This window comes from Phascolarctos cinereus, unplaced genomic scaffold (assembly GCF_003287225.1).
Source record: "Phascolarctos cinereus isolate Bilbo 61053 unplaced genomic scaffold, phaCin_HiC Scaffold_3;HRSCAF=262, whole genome shotgun sequence".
NCBI lineage: Eukaryota > Metazoa > Chordata > Mammalia > Diprotodontia > Phascolarctidae > Phascolarctos > Phascolarctos cinereus.
The window spans coordinates 135,555,384-135,570,847 of record NW_027555736.1 but is presented as its reverse complement, the minus strand read 5'-3'; the positions used below and the strand labels follow the sequence as shown (position 1 = coordinate 135,570,847).

The window sequence follows — 15,464 nt, the reverse complement described above, 5'->3', positions numbered from 1 at the left end:
CCTCAAAGGACATTACTTTCCTCTTGTACATTATAATTCAGACAAATTGACCCTTCTCTCTGCTCTTCACTCAGTTACCACCATCCCTCATCTTAATGTCTTTATACTGGTCATCTCTTAAGCCTGAAATGCACTCTCTTCTTACCTCCATCTCATAAAATCCCTTCTTTTAAGGTGAAACTCAAGCACCAATCTTCCACATGAAGCCTTTCCTGACCTCCACAACTACTAGTATGTTCCCTCCTACAGCATTCTGTGTTTAATTACATATAAACATTTTATTATTAATGTTGTATGTATTCCTATATGTACTTGTGCCTCCCATTAGAATATAAGCTCACTACAAGAAGGGATCATTTCATTCACTTATTTGTGTCTCCTCGAACTAGCAGTCTGGCAAATGGTAGGAGTTTAATCAGTACCTATTGAATGATTAGACCTTCAAATTTAGTCCCTTTTTCTATTCCATCCAATTTCTATACAGCTACAAAAATAATTTTCCCAAAGCACAGGTTTGATCCTGTCATTTCTCTATTCAAAAACATTCAATGGTTCCATGTAGGATAAAAATTTCAATTTCTTCAGCTTCCAACTTAGGCCCTCCACAATTTAGTTACAAAGTATCTTTACAGGCTTATTTCATATTATTCCCTTCCAGAATTTAACATTCTATCCAAACTGGACTGTTCTACAAAGTGGCATTCTATCTATCAGCCCCAATCCCTGGGAATGTTTTCTTGCTTCATTTCTTACCTGTAAGAATCTTTTGTCTTCAGCTCAGTTATTACTTCTCTCCCTAAAGCCTTCCTGAATGTCCCATCCCCAGGTGTTAGAACTAGCTGTCTCTTTGTATTTACCTTGTATTTATTTACTTATCTGAATAATTGTAGTTAACTTTAAATTAATCGAAGACCTTTTTTTCTGTCTTTGTATCTCTAGTGCCTAGGACATGACCTTATACACTATTAAGTGCTTAATATTTACTGAATTAAATTGCAAATGCTAAATTAGACACGCTACTGATTTTGACAGGGTTATATCCAGGTCTAGCCTAAAGCCTACCCATAGATGAAGGGGCAGTAACAATGGTAACAGGGCTTACTGCTGAACTTGTCTGCAAACAGAAGAAGATAAAATTTCACAATGAAAGAGTGTTTGAACTGCCTCTTCCAACACTGGAGTGCTGAAATAATATAAATACTCTTCCCAGTAGGCAAAAGGGTTACCTCACAGTACTGCCACACCCTCAAGACTTCACCGGGCACCCTTTGGTCTATTGAGATTTACCATATGCTCTGAAGTCAGACTCTTAGGATCCCCTGACTTTGCCATCTGAGACCTACCATTTATTTGTACCCGACCCCCATGGCCACCAGAACTTTCCAATCATGATAGTATAGCTGAACCTTCTTATATGTGGTGTCTCCCTCTACTAAAATGTGAGTTTTAGGGCAAGAACAATCTCACTTTTCTATTATTAGTACAATGCTTGGCACATAACAAAAACTTAATATATTCATTTTCAACGACTGATTTATACATATTTTCTTGACTCCTATTAGAAATCAAAGAAATAGGGGCAGCTAGGTGGCGCAGTGGATAGAGCACCGGCCCTGGATTCAGGAGGACCTGAGTTCAAATCCGGTCTCAAACACATAACATTTACTAGCTGTGTGACCGTGGGCAAGTCACTTAGCCCCACTGCCTAGCCACAAAAAAAAAAAAGAAAAAGAAAAAGAAATCAAAGAAATACAATATTAAAAGCCTAAAACAAGAAAATCATGTGTTGGATCTGCTTTTAAACCAAGAAAAATACAGAGCACTTTAAGAAACAGCTTCTAGTCTAGTACCTTACTTCTCATCACAATTAGGACAATAGAATTTAGTGACATAGAAAGAGTAAAGAAGAAAACAACTTGGAAGGCTGAGAGCAATACTTCAGGCCTCAAGTATCTGTATACAATATGGGTAATAAAATGAATTTGAAATTAATGCAAGTAAGTAAATAAGATCACAGGCCTGAAATGTGGCAATGGATGAAGATCTTGATCAGTGGATGGGGCAAGATAATGCCATGTTATGTAAAGAAGAATCCCAACAACAAAAAATAGATGATAAATGACCTCAGGCCATTTATTCCTAATTTGTACCTGAATGAATCAATAATAACAGTAATACTCAGGAGAATTTAAACAGATATACAAGAACTGATCCATTATCACTAACCAACCTGTTGCCCACAATTGTCCAGACATAACATTGATGCAAAAACATTTAAATTTAATAATGGAATTTATCCGCATTTCTATTTTGCCATTTTTCCATTCATAAATAAAAAGATGAATAGCATTAATAAATGCTGATCTTTGCTGACCAAAAGAAAAAAATATTTAAGAACAATGTTTTCTGAGTTTGTTTTTTTTTTAATGGATATCTCCATACCCAATACGCAATATCCAAGCTGTGTAGAATGAAGAACTTTCAAAATATAAATACTTTACTTTGCTCATGTCTTTCCATATTTATCTGTAATAGTCATATTCATAACTTCTTATATCATAGTAATATTTCATTATATTTTTGTACCTCAACTTATTGGTTAGCCACTCCCTAATCAATGGACCCACCTTGTTTCAAGGTACTTGCCACTACAAAAAGTTCTGCTATTATTATCTGGGTATATTTAGGGCCTTTTTGTCATTGACTTCCTTGAGGTATGTGCCCCATGTGAGGTATGTGACAAGACAGAACTGAAATTCAGAGTGAAAGGATAAGACATTTTAGTCAATTTTCTGCATAAAAACAAAGTGTTTTCCAGAATGATTAGACTAATTCATAGTTCCATGAACAGTACATTACTAGTGTGACTGTCTTTTCTATCACTTCTCCAAGACTGGCTGCTTCAATCTTAGATCTATAGAGATACAATAAAAGACAACATACACACAATAACTACAGTAACAGAAATTTTTTTAAAAAGACTGAAAATTAATCCTGTGACTTCCTGATAATCAAGTCTGGCCCCCAAAAGGAGGTTTGAGAAGGCACCCTTCTCCAACTTCTCTGAAGATAAGACTACACATGTGGAACATTGTATGTAATAAAAAATTTTCAACATATTGGTCTTATAGAACTTTTTTCCCCCTCTCCTTTTCAATCTTGGTTATAAGGACATGTATATGTGAGAGGGTAGGGGACAGTATACATTCAGAAAACCAAAGGTATCAATAAACTATATTAAACCTAGTAATAGAAACTAAAATTCTATGAGAGTAGGATAAGGTCCATAATTTATTGTTCTTTGTGTGATACTGAAGTATTAAACAACAAGGATCCTTTCATCGGGTCCAGAGAAGATAAGTGTAAATCCAACTATTTTATTAAGTATAAAATAGTTATTTCCACTTATAAAAGTCTCCAGAACAAGAATGAATGAAGCAAGCATTTGTTAAGTGCTTACTATGTGCAAAGCACTGGAGATACAAATCAAAAAGTATGTCAATTGGCAGTGTAGGTAGAGCTATGAAATGGTACAACCATTATAGAAAGCAATTTGGAATTATGCAAATAAAATGAGTAAATGTCCACAGCTGTTAAACCTGAGACTCCATTACTGGGCTTTTACCCCAAAGAAGCCATTAATATTCTAAACCAAAAAAAAAAAGGTAAGGTCCCCACATACTCCAAAATATTTATGGTGCACTTTTTGTGATGGCTAAGAACTGGAAACAAAGTAAATGCTCATTAATTGGGGAAGAGCCAAACAAATTATGTGTATAAGAAATTATGTGTGTGATAAATATAGAGAAGCATGGATAGATCCATATGAACGAATGCAGAGCGAAGCAAGAAGAGCCAAGAAAATATACACAGTAACTTCAATAATGTAACACCAAAAAATCAAAAGTAAATGTAACAAAATTATAAAGATCAAAGAAGATTTGATTAAAGAGATACGTGAAGACATTCACCCTACTACCCCTTCATAAATGTGGAAGTTCCACAGGTGTTCATACTGCACATGTTCACACTTTTTCAATGCATTAATCAGCTAGGTTGACTTTTTCCCCCCTCTCTAAAAATACCATTTGTCATATGGAATGGCTCTCTGGAAGAGGAGGGGGAGGAATACATGACATAACTATCAAGAAACAGAAAATATCAATTGAAACCTATTTTTAAAATGACAGCAAAAGGTAAGGTAAGGTACACAGCTCCTGCTTCTCAAGGAGCTCACATTCTACTGAGGGAGACAGCATATGTGGTAATTTTCAGATGAAAGTCAGATGGAAAGATCTCAAAGTCTGTACAGTACAGCAGCAAAGTAGATGTTAATATCTCTTCTTGTGTTTGAATATCATTTTCTGATGATGAAGCATTTAATAATGACAAGGATTGGGGGCAAAAACTTTATTTTCTGAATCTTCAAAGCAGCTGTGGCTATAGCACCTACAGGAGCAGTTGTCAAGCTACTTATGCATGGGTGTTGCTTCTCAGAACGATGGCTGAAGGTACTAGGATGGAAGCCTATTCCTCATTCCCAAGACTCTTGGATTGAGGGCCCTGGGATGTACATCTCAAGGTGGCAAAAGTGGTCATGGTAGCATGACTTGGCTGGCACATGCTGCTTCCTGTCTCTCCCCCAAGCTGCCTCGCTGCTTCAGCTAGAGATTATACATGAAATATAAAAGAATAGCAGCAGAACTGCTATTTGTCCCAGGACTGCTCTGATCCAAATTTCACTGAACTGGAATAATTTTTCTATAGTAACAGTAGCAGCTCACATTTATAGAGAAATATAAGGTTTACAAATCACTTCACTTGCATGACCTCATTTGATTGTCACAAGTATGCGAGGCAAGTGCTATTACTAGGTCCATTTTACAGATAAACAAACTGAAGCTCAGAGCTGTTAAGTGACCTCCTTAGGCTTACACTAACTAGCTAGTAAGTGTCTGAAGCACAATTTGTAAGGCTGAATATCTAGACGCAGAAGGGACATTAGAAATCATCTAGTCCAAGACATTCATTTTACAGATGGGAAATTGAGCCCCAAGGGAGGTTAAGTGACTTACTCAAAGTCACATGGGGTAGTAAATGGCAGAGCCACAATTCAAACTTGGGTCTCTCCAATACGGCAGTTTCTAACATCACATTTTCCTCTTCCACCTGGACCTTCCCAACTTCAAATTCAAAACATGATACATTCTGCAACAATTCCTATATCACATGCCCAAATAGTAATCATCCAGATTCCAGCCTCTATCTACATCAACCTCTCCAATGACAAGGAACCATTTTCTCTTCTGAAACAGCCCATCTCACTTTTGCATAGCTGTAACTGTTCGCTAATTTTTCCTTTACTTTAAAAACCACAGTGTAAAACACAGGGGTATGGTGAAATGGCAAGTAAAAAAGTGATATGGCTTTGAGAATGAAATACAGACCATTAATTATCCTATAAATCAGAAATACAGTTGTTCTAACCAAAACAGTCTAGTATTCTACCGTCCCATTAAAAGGAGAGCATAAGAGATTTTTGTTTGCCTTTCTAATTATTCTTCTCAGAAGAAACACCTAACATATTATAGTATACAAAGGCAAAGGAGTATTACCATGTCATAAGGAATGAAAAACATAAAGAATTAAAAGAAATAAAAATGCATGAACTAATACAAAATCAAAAATACACAGATTACAACACAACTGCCCTCTACTAATTAGTCTCACCATCTCCAGTCTCACCTCTCTCCAATCTACCATCCACTTAGCTACAAATTAATATTCTTCAAGTAAAAATTTAATCATGTTAATCCTGATTCAAGAAATGTTTATATCTAGGATAAAATAAAAACTTCTCTGTCACTTCAAGAACTTCAGAATCAAACTCAAATCTGTCTTTCTACATTCATTTCACATTATTGCCTCACTTCTCACCAACTCACTTATGCACTACTCATTTTAGTCCAATTGGTCCAAGTTTTCCCTTGTAATATACAACATTACATTTGCTTTCTCCATGCCTTTGCACAGGCTGTCAAATGGCTAGAATGCATTCCTTCTTCCACTTTTACTCCAGTCAAGACCCAACTCAAATGTTCTTCCTTCTCCATACTTATTAGAAATTCCTTTATATAGATTTTATATTCCTTTATATTTATACACAATATCTCCCTCAAACAAAATATAATTTCCTTGAGGAGGGAGGCTATTTCATTTAGCATCTAACATAGTACTAGGCACATAAACTAAGATGTTGAAGAGAATGAGTATTACAATCAGAAAGTGAAAAGCAATCAAGGAAAACAAATACAAATACTGAGAAAAGAGTTCCATAGTTACAGTTAAATCACTGGGATAAACTTTGGAAAGACAGAGTCAATCAAGTGGTGAGGTCAGAAGCAAGACTCAGGAGAATGAAAAGTGAATTAGGAGGTGGAGCCAAAACGGCAGAATAGCAGAAAGAAGCAGAGCTAAGTCCCCCCATAATATATCTAACATCTAAAAAATGTACCAGACCACCAGAGTTGTAAGCAGGATTTTTTTTTTAAAGTCACAGTGAGTCATTTTTTATGCAGGTCAGCATAATGAAGCAGAGACTTGGGATGCGCCTAGTCAGGAATGGCCCCGGGAATGCAGAGAGCATTACATCACAGAGAAAGGCTGTGCACCAAGGCAAAAAATATTCCAAATCCAGCAAAGGGGAAACCAATCTTGTACATGGTGCAGGGTTGGATGCCAACTGGCAGCTCTGTCACTTACTACTCAATTTCAGGTCACAGATGCAGGGCTAATTGAGGTGGGGACCTATAACTAGGAGTGACATTCCAGTCCACAGTAGATTGCTCAGATCCAAACTTAAGTCAGGAATTCATAAATCTCAAACCAGTGAAGAAGCCTGAATCAGACCACTTTGAAAACATTTAAACTTTGCAGGACCCAAGTCTGTTTCTGAGATCCTGGGAATAACACAACACTCAATACCTCAAGAAAACAAGATAAGGGCCAGACATTACCTCCAGAAGTGCACAGAGCCTGGTTTTAACATCAAGTATGATGTCAGATAGTAAGCTAGAAGAATAAGTTAACAAAAAAAAGAATCCTACATAAAGCTACCGGTGACTGGGCGCTAAAGATAAATCCAGAATAGCTCCAAAATATCTATAAGCAAGGCCTCAGAGAAAAACACAGCTTGGGCACAAATTCAACAGGAATTCCTAGAAAAGACAATGCAAGAAATTTTAAAGAGTTAAAAAAAGTTTTTATAATTGCAATAAAAGTGTTAGAAGGGAAAAAAGGTAAAAAGAAATGAGTTATAAAAGAAAGAACCAGAAAGGAAAGCCAATGTTCCGCATGCAGCAAAAGGTATAAAACCTTTGCCCAAGCAACATATCCCATGGACCAAATAATAGATGAGTACTTCCAAGTCAAAAGACTAAAAAAAACAGAAGAAAATGGAAGGTCTCTCATCTTAAAAACTGACCTGGAAAACAGATCAAAGAGAGGTAACTTAAGAATTATTGAACTACCTGAAAGCCATGACCAATAAAAGAGCTTACACATCCTATCTCAAGAAATCATGCAAGAAAACTCCTAGATCTTTTAGAACCAGAAGGCAAAATGGAAAGTGAATGAAGTGAAAATTTCCAGGAACATTACAGACAAAATCCCAAGCTTCCAGGTCAAAGAAAACATACAATGCAAGCAGCTGGAAAGAATTCAAATATGGAGCAACAAGCCACAGTCAATGTCATATATAATTTAGGTAGCATCACTATGAAGGAGAGGAGAGCCAGGAATATCATATTCCAGAAGGCAAAGGATATAGGCTGACAATCAAGAATAATGTAATCAGTAAAACATAATTACTATTAATAATAATAATAATCATAACTAGCATTTACATAGTGCTTTATGGTTTACAAAATGTTTCAAAAACATCTCATTTTACCTTCAAAATACCCCTGTGACTTAGGTGTTATTATTAAACTCATTTTACAGATAAGGAAACTAAAATCAGAGAAAAGCTAAGTAACTTGCCCAGGGTCACACAATTAGTCTGAAGCTGGATCAGAACTCAGGTTTTCCTTACATTAAGTTTGGCAACAGACCTTTAACTGCAATAGAGGACTTTCAAGAATTCCTAGTGAAAAGATCAGAGTTGTGTAGAAACTTTTGTGAATCAAAAACACAGGAAACAAGAGAACACAAAAGAGTAAACATGAATGAACTATCATAAGGGAATAAACAAAGATAAGGATAATCTACTTATATTCAAATATGATAAGATGTTATATGTGTACCCTCAGAATCTTAACATCATCAGGAGTCATAGAGAGAGTCTAATTAAGACAGAATACCTGGGATGGGTTGTACTATGATGTGATGATCTTAAAAGAATGAAAAGGGATGAGGAAAAGAATACACTGGAGGCAAGGAGATGGGTAGAAGGGAGAAGGATGGAGAAAACTATATAATCAGGCTGCACAAGTGAAAATCCATACAAACAAGGAAGAAGGGGTAGAAGGAACAGGCAACACTTGAACCTCACTCTCAACTGGTCAAAGGAGGGAAAAATACACACACACAACTGGGTACAGAAATATACTTCACTCAACAAGGAAAGAGAAGGGAAAGAGGGTAATAAGAGGGAGAGCGGTTTAAGGGAGGATTCTTTAAGGTCTAATCATTACATCTGAGCAAAACAAACTCTAAGGATATATAAAAATACTTATAGATTTATATGATCTGATGCTGAGTGAAGTGAGAAGAACAAAGAGGATTTTGTACACAAATAACAGCCACGTCATGCAATAACTAAGACTGTTAAACTGAACCCTTCTCAGCATTATGAGGATCTAAGACACCTCCAGAGGCCTCGGGGTGGAAAATGCTGTCCACATCCAAAGAAAGAATTATGGAAGTCGAATCACTATCACTTATTTCTACCTTCTGTTGAGTTTTGTTTCATCTTTCTGATGGTTCCTCCTATTGGGTTTAATTTTTACTTACAACTTCACTAATGTGAAAATATGTTTAATGGGTATGTAAATGTAAAGCCTAGATCAAATTGTGTGCCGTTTTGGGGAAGGTGTGTGGGAGGAAGAGGGAGAAAAATTTTCAACTCAAAAGCATGTGGAAGTGATTGTTGATAAATCAAAATAAATTAATAAAATTTAAAAAATAAAAATAAAAATACTTATACCAGCTCTTTTAGTGGTGGCAAAGAACTGGAAACTGAGAAGGTGACACCAATTAAGGGACAGCCTAACAAGTCGTGGCATATAAACCTGATAAAATAATATTGTGCTTTATATAAATGTTGAAGGAGATGGCCTCAGAGAAATCTATAAAAATTTATATGAACTGATGAAGCATGAAATGGACAGAACAGGAATGAACAATTTATACAATATCTTTAACAACATCTTTAAAGGGCTTAGGAATTCTGATCAAAACAATGACCAACCATGATTCCAGAAGACTCAGGATGAAATATGCTACTTAACTCCTGATACGTGATAGTGGACTCAAAGTGCAGACAGATCTATTTTTTTTTTTTGATATGACCAATCTAGGAATTTTAATTAAAAAAAAAATAAGGAAAGAGTAGCAAAAAAAAAAAGTGATTCTTTTCTGGGAGTCTTGATTACTAAAGAAAAACTGGTAGATGAGGACTTATTAAAAAGTTAAGTTAGAATTGACCTTACTCTAAGGTCTTGCATACTGCAGACAGGAAGGTGAGGCCACAGGAGTTTAAGTGACTTCCTCAAGGTTACACAGTTAGTAAATATCAGGTTCATTTTGAACACAGATACCCATATTCTCTCACTTCAGAGCATGGTTCCTTCCCTCAGAAGCAAATGGAAGGATGCAAGAGCATAAGTTGAAGGATAAATGTCCTGGCAAGAAGTAGGGTTACCTGAGAGAATGGGGTAAAGGAGGGGAAAATAAGGGATGAGTGTAAGAAAAGAATCAGGTGTAGAGTAGAAAAGAAGCAGTTCATAAGAGATGGCTTCATTTTCTCAAAGTTGGATGTAAAGTACTCTGCCGGGAGGGAGAGGACAAAGGAGATGGTATGACATATTTGAGCAAAAAGGAAGAAGGTTTTCTAAGACCTGTTGTAGAGTATAATTACTCAAAGAAGAATAAAAGGAATGTCATGGGGGCAGCTAGGTGGTGCAGTGGATAGAGCACCACCCCTGACATCAGCAGTACCTGAGTTCAAATCTGGTCTCAGACTAAAGAGTTGACACTTACTAGCTGTGTGACCCTGGGCAAGTCACTTAAACCCAACTGCCTTAAAAAAGAAAAAGAAAAAAGAAAAAAAAAGGAATGCCATGTAGTTGAGATTAGATTATACATTTGTATGGAACATAGCAGCATTGGTTATGTGACTTTATCCAGAAGTGTTGAAACTACACGAATGGGAACACAGAAGTGAGAAAACAGTGGGAAAAACTTAAGGTTGTGGTTTAGCAAGACATGACTAGTGATAGGACAAGGAAGCAAAGAATTCATTCAAGGACAGCTAAGAGTTTTTTGGTTGAATTCATCAATAATAAGATCCAGACAATGAAGGTAAGGGAAAGAAAATGGGCTAAGAAAAACAGCAAGGACTGGAGGTCAAAATAAAGATAAACACTGACACAGATTTAAGATTTGAGCTAAACTGGCATAAGAATTGAGGACCTTTCTGACCCAGCATGCAGAAAGTTACCAAAAGCAGGATCACGTACAGCCTCCATCAATATGATATTCTACAGTCTTTTTACTTTCATTCTTCCTAAAGATAGTAAATATTGGAATCAGTCCTTCCTCTTCAATAAAGGTCCATTAATATATACATGGTCATATACACATATAAAATACAGTAAATTTTATCTCCTACATACAATCTCTTAAAATTATTTACGAAATAAGGTTTACAAATTCAAAATCTTATATTCTTCTACTTTTAAAAAAAATCCTATTCCTCATATCTCTATCCTCTATCCTGGGCCTAATTTATTTTTATTTCCTTGTTTCGTAAGTCTTTCATTCCTACCTCCCAAACTTACAATGTGGTCTTTTTCCTTATATCTTATTCTTTGACAGTCATGCTATTCTTTTCTTTTCGCCTCTTCTTTTTTCTCACGCTTCTCCTCTACTTCTTTTCTAAGCAATAACTAGATCAAGTATATGAAAGCTGAAAAACTGCCAACCAGAAAAGGGAAGCCCAATGGAAGCATTTGAAGTGAATTCCAGAAAATAATTTAATCACCAATTCTGCATTTTGCAGTAAGGCAGCAAGGAGAGGGCAGAGAACTGAAAAGTTAACCACAGAAAGAAGTAAAGTAATGAGGGAATTGAGAAGAAATAGCTGGAGCAAAAGCTGAGAGCTAGAAAGTAGGAAGCACAGAAGCAGATTCTAATCAAGGGAGTAGTGACTGAACATAGTTCCAAATCTATCATTTTAAGATAAGAACCAGTTTTCTAAATAGTATCTCACCTCACATCATGTTGAAATAACATCTTCACAACTTACCTGAGTCAAATATGTCTACGAAATACAGTAATGTATAAGTCAATCTTTTATCCCAAAGTAGTATCAACTCTGAAACCCTTTTTACAACTCATATGACACTTTTAAACTTGTAGTACGTGGTGTTTTCTCTTTAGTAGATTGTAAATTTCTTAAAGCAGGGTCCATGTCTTTAACAATTTATCAATTGTACAGCAGAAGTTGTCCAACATACTGCAGCCTGGTCCCCAACACTACCTAGCTGAATCAGATTAAAATGTAACTGAGACGTATTTAACAAAATAAAAATATAATACAAAATAAATAATGCTATTTTATGGTTTTCTAAGTCAATATGTGGCCTACAGGGATTCATTTCAATGTGACTTTGACATCACTACTCTACAACATCCCACACAGTGATATGCACAAAGTATGGACTCATGCAAGGAATGATGAAAGGGACAATTTCAGATAAACCTAGTAAGACTTAGTTGAACTGATGCAAAATTAAGTGATCAGAACCAGAAAATAATTTATAGTTTCCTCTAGTTTCTTCATCTGTGAAATGGGAATAGTACCTACCTCACAAGGTTGCTGTGAGGATCAACTGAGATAATGTACAGAAAAGTGCTCTATTAAATGTTAATTATTATTCTCTTAAGAACAAATGAAAGAAATTTCCATAGAATACTGTAGACATTAACTGTGAGACACTGAGGCCAAGATACATGTGGTATCCTCCTAAGTGAGCTGACATTTCTGCACATTTTACACACTTCACCAAGAGAGAAAATCATGCCTGTTTGTTTCGGGGTGGACATGGTTTGACAGGAAGTCTTCTCTAAGATTCCACTTGGAATAATGAGTTCACAGCAATTTAAATAAATCTGATTGGCCACTCATTTGAATGCTGAGATTTAATGTGAATTTGGATGCCAACATTTTAAGGATAAACAACTTTCAAAGACTTACAAATTCTAATCAATGCAATGTTTAAATATAGTTTCAGGAAACTAATGATGAAGCATGCTACCCACTTTCTGAAGTAGAGGAATGGGCTCAAAGTACAGAATAAGACATACATTTTCATACACAGGCAATGTGAACATTTCTTTCGCTTGACTATGCATATTTGTTATAAGATTTTTCTGTTCTTCTAATGGAAGAGGCGTGGTAATGATGGTTTAAGGATTAGGTTGCCAAAAAGAAAAAGAGAGGGGCAGCTAGGTGGCGCAGTTGATAGAGCACCAGCCCTGAAGTCAAGAGGACCTGAGTTGAAATCCAGTCTCAGACACATAACACTTACTAGCTGTGTGACTCTGGGCAAGTTACTTAACCCCAATTGCCTCACCAAAAAAAAATAAATAAATCAATACATTAAAAAAAAAAAAGAAAAGAGAGAGTCATTTTAGTATTTTTTTAAATGTACAGAAGACAGAAACCTAGAAAAAACTATAGGAAAGCAAGATAATTTTGAAAATTACATATTTAATTTAAATAAGCTGTACATAAAGATTCATAGTTTCATGTACAATTCTATTTTTCTCTTCTACTACGTCTATGGAAATGGTCATTTTCATGTTTAAGTTCAGAATATTTTTTTAAAAATTATGTGTTTAATAAATGTTTGCTGAATAAATAATTAAGCTGAGTTTATAGCAGCTGAGCCTCCTTTCCCCAGCTCTCAGTATTAGTAACTGTTAACAAACAGCATTAGCAGTTTACCTAGACAACAGCAATGGCAGACAGGTGAATCATTAGTAAACTAAAAAGACCTCATCAGTCTCTCACTAATCAGCTTATATGACCTTGGACAAGTCATTAACCTTTCTGGGTCTCAGTTCCTTCATTTGTTAAAAATCAAAGTGTTGGACTAGATAATCTCTAAAGTCCCTTTCAGCTTAAAGATCAGTGATTCTAGGCTGAAGAAATGTTAGAGTTGAACGATGACTGATATCAAATAAACAAATATTTATTAAGCGTCTAACGCATAAACTGTGCAGGGAGAGTGCATCTGATTTGACAACGACCCACAAAAGTATAATGCAATTTAGAGGTAGTCTATTTAGTCAAGCCTATTTGTGGACTTGACAGCAAAATTCTGAAAAGTCTCTTGAAGTATATACAAATCACTTACGCCAACATACTCTTGTCTGTCAAATTACTGAAATTTTAGGGAATTTGAATTTAACAAAAGTTCTGTATTCCTCACCCAAAGTTCAGAAAACATAATGATAGTCAAATAAATCCCATTATGTCAAAAAAAAATCATTTAACAATAATCTTGGCAAAGAACAGTAACTAATTTTAAACCAAAAACAAGAAAAGAAAAAAAGCACTTAATTTCCTTCTTTCACTTCCTGACATCTGGATTTCCTCTATTGTTCTAAACCAATATCCTGAGTTAGGTTTCTACTGTGGTAAAAACTCACCCTGTGAAGCGTCACTGTGTGTTGTTCCCATATAGCCGTTTCCTCCATTGTTGTGCTCTGGCAAGAAGGGAGAAAAGAGATCAACTTTAGTACATTACTAGTTTGTATTCTTCAAAGAAAACTTTACTGTCTAAGCAGCAAACAATTTGACATTACAGAATAACAACTTCCCATGTGTTATAGAAGAGATAGTAGTTTTTGGTTTTGGTTGGGTTTTTTTTTTTTTAAGCGAGAGGAACTATATACTGGAACTTCCTTTGTTTTTAACAACCTGGATAGATGCCTTATCTGACCAAACAACTGCTAAAAACAATAATCATCTACTATCTAGCCTTATAATTTCGGCACAATTCTATACTTTGAATATATTAACCAAACATTAATCAGTTAAAGTGAGTTGTCATTTCAAAGATACACAATTCCATCTAATTGTATTTTTAAAACATGGAAGTATCTCTAATTCTATTATAAATACTCATTATAGGGAAACACATAAGGATATTCCATGGCTTTGGTCAATTATTTATTCAGTGTAATAAATCAATTTTGGTGCTATATCCAATGTCAATTTAACTTCATAATCAAAGCTCCCAAACTTAATTTACAACATGAAAAAATACCAATTCTAGTAAATATGTAATAATAACACCTGCACTAATGTGAAATAAGCAACTTGTATTAACTACAGTATAATTACCATACAACATAATTTGGTTTAGAGTAACCTCATCTCATAAAGATGATTTATTATAGAGAAAAACAAGTTACTATCCAAGGGATAAGCACTTAGAATTTAAATTAAGAAATTTCTCTAAGAGTTAAATTCAACTGACAGCTCATGGAGCCATAATAAAATAATTCAATGTGACCCAACATAAATTTTCTAACTCGTGTTAATTTTTTAAAAAATAAGTTCTGATTATTTTCAAGTATAAAATATAAATATGCACAGTTTAACACAGTAGTCTCCAAAATGTGGTACACACAGAAGAATTCAGAGGAGAAATAAAATTATATATACATATACATTTATATTTACATGAACTGAAAAGAGCAGCACAGCTGTTCTGTGTGCTTGCAGCTGCTGGCCTTGACTGTGCCACTCTTTCCCAGTGCCTCGGGCCAATTTCCCAGTTTTGGGTTGTACAGGTAACCCCCAAAGCTGCCTTCCCAAGCGAGTAGTTTTCTTACACTCAATTTAGCCCTATGCAATCGGGATTATCTTCTTCCCCTCTCTAACACCCTCCCCTCAATACTACCACTGATACAGTGGCAGAGGCACCCCTCATAAGTCACCAGTCCTGAATCAGTATTTGAATAGCAGGAGAGATCAGAATGAACAGAGAAATGTGGTAATAATAGAAGGTGGAAACAGTATGTAGAAATAGTAAAAGTAGCTAATAAGAGATAAAGCTAAGGATACACAGCAGGTGTAGCCAGTGGGTTTGCAGCTACAAAGTACCTTCAAACATTAAGTAGCTGTTTTATACCTTTATAAATATACCTTTGAGATCCACTAAATTTAT

General features: G+C 35.4%; 1 protein-coding gene across 8 annotated transcripts in view; it reads right to left on the bottom strand.

Moving 5' to 3' along the window:
• Positions 1 to 15,464, bottom strand: part of TJP1 (tight junction protein 1) — a 289,379-nt gene that overhangs the window by 57,390 nt on the left and 216,525 nt on the right. For all 8 annotated transcript variants that reach the window (XM_020963527.2, XM_020963534.2, XM_020963543.2 and 5 more), the window contains one exon: positions 13,939 to 13,995. In XM_020963527.2, coding sequence (XP_020819186.1) covers positions 13,939 to 13,995 — 57 coding nt within the window. The remainder of the gene's footprint in view (positions 1 to 13,938; positions 13,996 to 15,464) is intronic.